Source organism: Pterocles gutturalis, unplaced genomic scaffold (genome assembly GCF_000699245.1).
Source record: "Pterocles gutturalis isolate BGI_N339 unplaced genomic scaffold, ASM69924v1 Scaffold49744, whole genome shotgun sequence".
Lineage (NCBI taxonomy): Eukaryota > Metazoa > Chordata > Aves > Pterocliformes > Pteroclidae > Pterocles > Pterocles gutturalis.
In genome coordinates this window covers 1-7,743 of record NW_010129960.1, presented here as the reverse complement: position 1 = coordinate 7,743, position 7,743 = coordinate 1, and the positions used below count along the sequence as shown (strand labels likewise).

Sequence of the window (7,743 nt, the reverse complement as noted above, 5' to 3'; positions counted from 1 at the left end):
ACCATCTTGTGCCCCTGGGCTGTGCGCGGGTGGGCAAAGGGCAGGTGGTCTCTAGGGGGGCTTGTAACCATCAGGTAGCTTTGTCTGATTGTCCCCAAATTACTGCAGATAAGAAGAGCGTGGAATCCCGCACGGATCACAGCTTGGAAATCGGTGACAGACACCTGAAGATCGTCATCCAGGCGGGAGAAGGGGAGCAGAGCGGGAGCCCGTTCACAGAGCAGGGCTCCCCCGGGCACTCCCTCCCTGCCAGCTCTTCCCCACCGCCGCAGAGGCTGGAGGAGCAGCAGGCAGCCCAAGGCCATGGAGACACGGCGAGAGAAGTCATGACGAAAAAGGTACATCAGGAAGAGCAGTAACAATCAGTGTCACAACCCGCCCTGCCTGTAGGTCCACCAGTCCTTTGCATTGCTTTCTGTTGCACTTCAGTATTTCATGCCAAGCAAATACCAGTTACATTATCTTAGTCAATAAAACAGGGGCAGGGAGTGACTTTGGAGTGCCGGACCACAGGTCATCCACACGCATTAACAGGCAGCGTGTTCTCCAGCGTGGCTTTGGCACGTGCCACCCACTGCTCCCCAAGCAACACCCTGTCAGGTTTTGGGGGGTAGTGTGCACCACAGACTGCACCGAAAAGGTGGAAAAATTGTATGAGATTGGATCCCTCCCTGCTGTGCAGATCTCTAACACTGCTTCAATATGTTTTGTACTTTCCAGCTGCCCTAATTACTTCCATTCCTTACCTCAGTACAAAAATCTGCTCTGATGGTATGTAGCACAGCAAACATTATTTTAGACACTTCGAACTACAGAGAAAAAGAAAAGATAAACCTTGTGTTAGGACATGGGGTAGGGCCAGGCTACATGTTACATGATGTGGATATGGCTTTTCTGAGACACTGATACCTGGCTCAGAGGATTTACCCTGTTTTGCGTAGTGGCATAGGTATAGTTTTTGAGGTATAGCATGTGCTAACGTGGTGGTTATCTGACATCTGTAGCAGTGTGCTGCAAATTTCCCTGTCCTGTCTGTGCAAAGTAGAGATGTGAACATGTTTGTTATTATTATTTTATCCTGTTTTCTTCCTTAACCTTGAGTTACTAAAGCATGACTTTAGGGAATTTTTTAAAGAAAGATAGTAGAGAAAACTGGAAAGTCTGATATAGTTAAAGAACAATGTAATAAAACTTATCTGTGCTGTTAAAACATGTTGTACCTCTGTCACTCGACACTAAGGGGTCAGGCAGGTTCTTGTGGAGATCCTTGGCAGAATGATGATGGCAATAAGATGTAGTTACAATTAAAGCTTTATTGTTTTAAACAGGATTTTATGATTGGCATAGCATAGAAGTAACGATCAGAAAGCACAGGATTTCTACAAGCAGAATCAGTTTGGTACACTTTTATAAGCAGTGGAGCACAGGATTTTATAGCACAGCTTAGTTTATGGTTTCTAATCCCCTGGATCCTCTGCAGATCATGTCAAATCTTAATACTTGGCTTGCTGTATCAATGTAACAATCATCATCTAGACTCGAAAAATACGTAAAAGAATACGAGTAATTCACTTAGTCCTCGGAGGAAGCAGAGGACGGTGGAGGTGTCTTGGCTACTGGCGGGATCATGGGTCTTACTGTCCAGCAGCAGTTGCAGTCCAAGTTCCCACTTAGGACCTGTAACTCCTTGATTTTGTAGATAGTTCTATAGACAGAGCGTGTGCTGTTGTGCTTCTCTTTTCTGTGATGGGGTCATTGCCACCTGCTTGGCAGGGTGCCTGGGACCTTTAAGGCTGGTAAGGAGGGGAGTAGTTGGCCTGATGCCCAGGAACCTTGAGGATGACAGGGAGGGGAAAAAGAAATCTGTTTGCCTCGTCTGCTTGGTGCACAAGACCTTCGGGGCCTGATAATGAGGGGAAAAGGGACTGATATGTGACCAGCTTGGCGACAGATAGCCATTTGCCTTATAAAATGGTGCTAGTTCTGCTAACCATATTACCAGAGGTCAGGAGCAGGGGGTACTGCTCAGAGTCTCGAACTATGTGGCAAAGTTATTGTCTTTGTTACTTCAATGCTGATGTTGTTAACAAATTTCATTTTTGCTGCTGACTTAGAAGCAGATTGCTTTACTTACATTTGTGCAATGTCAGTATACATGGCATAAAAGAAACACTGTGTGTAAATACGTCTATAGTAATCTGGCCCTACTGAGACATATACAGCTTTTCCTCACTCAAAATACAGAAGCAGCAAGTAGAGAACCTTAGAAAAAACAAATACTGATATCTTCTTGTCTTCTCTTTAGATATTTCTTACAGTATCTGCAACTCTGAATGCCAGTATGTTCACTGAACAGCAAAGGGAGAAAATTACTGTTATATGTCCAAATTTAAAAAGAGAAGGAAATCCTGATATTGATGGCTCTGAGAAATTGACGGGAGATTTTACAGATATTGAAAAAGCTTATCACTACTTTAAGGATACCCTTGCAGGCAATGACCCAAACCATGATTTTTCACGTTCTGAAAGTAAAAATGGTTTGGAAGATGAAAATGGCCTGAATACTGAAGAAATGGATGAGCTTACAGTTCTGACAGGTCTCTATGAATATTTCAGTCATACCCGCAAAGAACAAATCAAAGTACTACGTGAACATTTTGGAGTGTGTATAAGAAGTAAAGATCATTACAACGGATCGACCTCAGTATGCTTCACTTCTGATAAAAGTTCCGCATCAATACAAAGAGCTAAGGATTTTTTTATCAGAACTTTTCAGAAAAGTGTAGAAGATCTGAAACAGGAAAAAATTCCCCTAACAAGCAGTTACACATTAAATGAGACAATAATGAAATTAAATGCTAGGTTTAGTAATCTTCTTGCCAAAGAGGAAGGGAGTCACTTGCTACTCCGTGGTCCAGCAAGTGAGATAGTAGCTGCCAAAAATTTTCTGAGAGAGGAAAGTGAGAACAGCCAAGCTGAAAAGAATATTAAAATATCATCTGAACTGTACAAATACAGGAATGGAATTAAAGTTGATGCTTCTGTGTTTAAATTGTTGGAAACAATATTAAACAAAGAAATTGAAGACATTAAAGAGAAATTTGATACAGTAATAGAAAAGAAAGACAGTTCATGTGGCCGTACGATGCTCATAATATTTAGGCCTAGGTTCAAAACTGCTGATAGGTCTTCACATGCTACTGAAAGTTTCATAAATGCATTTCAGAGTGCCTCTGCAATGTTAAGAGAAAAAGTCATCAGCTCGAAGCTTTCAGAAGGTCAGAAGAAAAGATTAAATATGCTGCTTAATGGAAAACAATTGGAAGATCTGCATGTAAAACTTCAGAAGAAGGAAGACAAATTCATCTTAAGTGGTTTACCAAACCAACTTTATGCTGCTGAAAAATACATTATGAACCTTCTTAACACTGAAGACTCAACACAAACTAAAAATAGGACACCACTGTCCTCTGATCTCAGCTATCAAGAATCTACAGGAGCATCTGAGAAGAAATACAACGGCAGACAAAAGAATAATCTTTCTTCCGAAGGACAGCCTCAGGCAAAGACAGAGGAAGAAGACAAAGATGTCTGTCCAATTTGCATGGAGACAATTAATAATAAAGAAATACTGAGAAAGTGCAATCATGCATTTTGCAAAAGTTGCATTGACCGGGCCATGACTTATAGGCAAACTTGTCCTGTTTGTAATACCGTCTATGGAGTCATGAAAGGAGACCAACCAGAGGGAACAATGTCAACTAGAGTGATGGCTTTCTCTCTCTCTGGCTATCCAAGTTGTGGTACTATTGAGATTAAATATGATATGCACGGTGGTATTCAAACTGTAAGTGTATTTAAAGATTTATAAGAGATATTTTTCCTCACAAGAAAACCAATATTGAATATAAAAATAACTATTTTTCCATAATTTTAATGAATATCCAGGAGAGACATTTCTTTGTTCTGTACAAATCTGCAAGTATTTAATTCGGTATTTTTAGGTGCAATTAAGTAATATAGTAGGAACTAAATAGTCAAATGGTAGCCCTCCATTATATACGCACCAGGACAGAGCTACCTGTCTTTAATTTGTACATTGGGAATAACTGAACTAAAATCTATAGAGTGATATCATGTTAAAAAAAAAAATTTGCAAGTATATTGAGGATTCTCTGAGGTATTTTCTTAACTGCTGACTCCAATGAACAAAAATGAATAGCAGACTGGCTTATAAGGTTTCCAGGTCATAAATCAGTTTATGGTATGTGCTTAGAATCATGACTAGGACTGAAAATGGGATAAATGAAAAAGTTGGGGGTGGCGTGACATGCATTTGGGAGAGCAAAGAGGAAAAAAAAAATAACAATGGGTGCATGAGTGATGACAAGAAAATGTGGTCAAAATGTATGAAATAAATTATGTAATGAGAAAAAAACTCATTGGAATCGGTCATCAGTCGTGCTATGTCCTTCTGAATCAAAGACAGAATTAAAAGTATTGTGAAAGCTGGGACGTGTGCTTTTCACACTTTCAAAGCATTTATGATATACAATGTGTTTTTGTTCTGTTTTTCTACAAAACAGAGCAACCATCCAAACCCAGGGAAACCTTATTCTGGAACTTCTCGAACAGCATATTTACCTGACAATAAAGAAGGGCGAGAAATTCTGCAGCTCCTCCAAAGAGCCTTTAAGCAAAAATTGATTTTCACAGTGGGGCACTCACATACTACTGGTGCACACGGTGTTATCACATGGAATGATATTCACCACAAGACTTCCATAAGTGGAGGACCAACCAAGTAAGTAGTCTTCTCTTTATGTGATTTTATTGTTGCTCAGATGTGGCAGAAAAGCTGCTCCGAATATTTTCCACATTAGGGCTTTCAGATTTTGTCACTAACAAAGTGACTGTGGAATGCTCTGTGGACTTGAATCACCTTCACCAATTTGGACAGTTGGAACAAGGATGAGCTCAGTCTTCTCCTGCCCCTCAGGCCACTCATTCACCAGTGAGTTGTGTAAAGTACCTCCTCAGTTAATAACTGCCCTGATTAGAAACTGCTTCTAGGAAGGACAGCAACCTCCTGATGGCTGCTAAGGTTGGACTTGTGATCTCAGGCTGTTCTGTTACCTGCTGTTTTGCACCAGGTGGTGCTGGTCCATTATTAGCCCAGTAAAGAACATGCTCAGACTGTGTGAAGTCTGTAAAATGCAGCACAGCATGGCACAGGCCTGAGCCTGCCCCGGTTAACTGTTACGTAGATCACTAATTCCTCAATGTATAACGGGCTTCCGGTCGGGATCACTACGTTCCACCCCTTGATGCACATACTATTGACCATTCATACAGATTTTGTTTTCTCTGTAGGGTAGGAAGTAAGTGGATGAAATTTGTAAAGTGTTTTAAGAGATTTTGATGAGAAGGTTCTGTAGAAGTGTCAAGTGCTTCGTTGCAGAAGTAGCCCAAACAATTCTTTTCTTCTTCTCGTAGTTTTGGTTACCCTGATCCTGATTATCTGCAGCGAGTTCGATCAGAATTGAAAGCAAGAGGAATTGAATAACAAAATTTGTCGACCGTCAACTCTTAAGTGTAATAATCGAACATGTAGCCGTTAACTTACTATTCATCACAAGGAAGAAAGAAGTTACTTTGTTCAACTGCCGTACTTAAATCACTTGTATGTTCCAGTCAGCTAAGAAAAGTAATCTTTTTTCATCAAATTATATATGTTGTTTTTACACATCATTTACTTCCTTGAATAACGCTTCCCTCTATGATTAATCTTTACAGAATCTGGATCTTGTGAGTCCAGCATCAGTACCTGTTGTGCTTGTCAAATATCAAATTGTGTATCTTATTTTACCAGTGAATCTGATCTGCATTTTTCCCCCGTAAGTCTTAAGTCTGATCACCAAAACTGATAGATCCACTACTAGCTTTTATTCGATCAAATGTTTACTTTAGCTTTGTGTTATGACGTGTCATCATGGATAGCAACATGTAACCATCTGCTAGAAAATTTTTATGCAGCTGTTATAGTATCAGCTGTGATCAGGCTATGATCTTTTGCTTCTTTTCAGGGTAGTAATGGCATTAGTAGTTTAGGTTTTAAACATAAAATTAGTGCAGATAGTGTATGAGGGGTATTTTTAACCCTGCAGAAGTGCTGAATGCTCAGAGCCACGTTGGAGCAGAGGGAAAGTAACAGTGCCTGTGGCCATCTCTGATAATGGGGTCCTGGTTCCGTGCCTTCCATCGTTTTTAGGCTTAAATACAACTTTTAAGTCATCTTTGCAACTATAAAACTATGTTCTTCCCATTGCTACCAATATGTGGTTTAAATTGTATTATAAAGAGACTTTGTTGCTACTCTGCACTGTCTGAATAGCCTGCTACTGGTGGCTTCACACCTTTGTGGTGGCGTGAAATAAATAACATTCACTTAATGCAACCGTAATTGTTAGTGCGTTAAACTGTTTTTGTTAGGCTATTGAATATAACTAATAAATAAAATATAGAAATATCATCTGCTTGGTTCTGTATTCTTCTGTACAGGTTTTTCCTGCTGTTTTAGATACTTACAGTTGTATTTTTTTTTTTTTAATTTAGGAGCTTCCCAGCAATGCCATAATTTGGGATGGTGTGGACCCCATGCCACCTCCTTTATTTTTTTTTTAAGGTTCCCATATTGTGAATAGGCAGTACGACTTGACCACCCACCTTGACTTTCAGATTTTGTAGTTTCAGGCACTGTTTGGTTTCCATGTGGGCTGGGCTGACTTCCCTACTGTGGCTTTGTTTTACCGTATTTGTTTTTACATTTTACCCTGTTTCATGTTTCCTCCCTTTTCTAGGCGGTAAGATACCAACACTCCAGTTGTTTCTAAATGACCTTGTTTTTCTGCACACTGAAACAAGCTGTGAAGATCCAATCTCCCCAGCTTCTTTCGGTCTCTCATTTCACTTTCTGTCCCAATAAGCCAGCTCACCGATGTCAAACCCCTGTCTGATACTTCACCGGCTCCTATTTTATCTGTGGCAAAGTTTGCAGGCTGATTTTTGCAGCAGAGTCCTATTGACTGTCACTGAAAGCTCCCAAGCCTTTATCCTATAACCAGCTGTAGAGACCTTTATTTTCTAACCATGGCTGTACAGTTTAGGAATAAATCGACCCGATTTGCAATCAAAGTCAGTTATTTTGCCTGGGTTACAGTGAGGGTGGAGAGCATGCCCCTGGGCTAGCTATAGAGAGAGCAGTGCATTAGGAAACAAAAGAAGAACCCCAACAAGAAACAAAGGCAACCCCGTGGGTGCGCTCAGCAGCGTGTCTGACAGCACCTGTGTTTAGCTGACATTCACCCACGCTTGTCATCGTTAGTGACATTTGGTTAGTATGCAGTTCCTCAATGAACTTTCATTGAAGTTAGGGGTGGGAAATGTAATTTATCTGTTATTTCAGTGTCTCGTATTTGGGCACATTAGTAAAATAAGCAGCAAGAAGTAGCTGAACGCTGCAACCTTCGCAAGGGGAAGTCTTACACGGTTGTAGAAGTATTTCTGACAGGGAATGATGGAAAGGGGGAATTCTACATTGCGTCACGACTCGATTTGAAAACATGACACAGCAAGAGTGTGGTCTGTACTACCCAGTGCCCCACGGTTATAAGCTCAGGCCCTGAACACAGCTGTATGTGTGAGATAGGTTTGTTGTACCACTCTGGGGAAGCACAGCGCTGT

General features: G+C 40.7%; 1 protein-coding gene across 1 annotated transcript; it reads left to right on the top strand.

Annotated features, from left to right (window-relative positions):
* Positions 1-108: 108 nt before the first annotated feature.
* On the top strand, positions 109-5,566 carry DTX3L (deltex 3 like, E3 ubiquitin ligase; the record flags this gene model as incomplete). The annotated part of the gene is made up of 4 exons (XM_010080051.1): positions 109-338; positions 2,306-3,847; positions 4,587-4,804; positions 5,497-5,566. Coding segments are annotated over 4 exons (2,060 nt in total), but the record flags the coding sequence as incomplete, so codon positions are not given.
* Between the last annotated feature and the right edge of the window lie 2,177 nt (positions 5,567-7,743).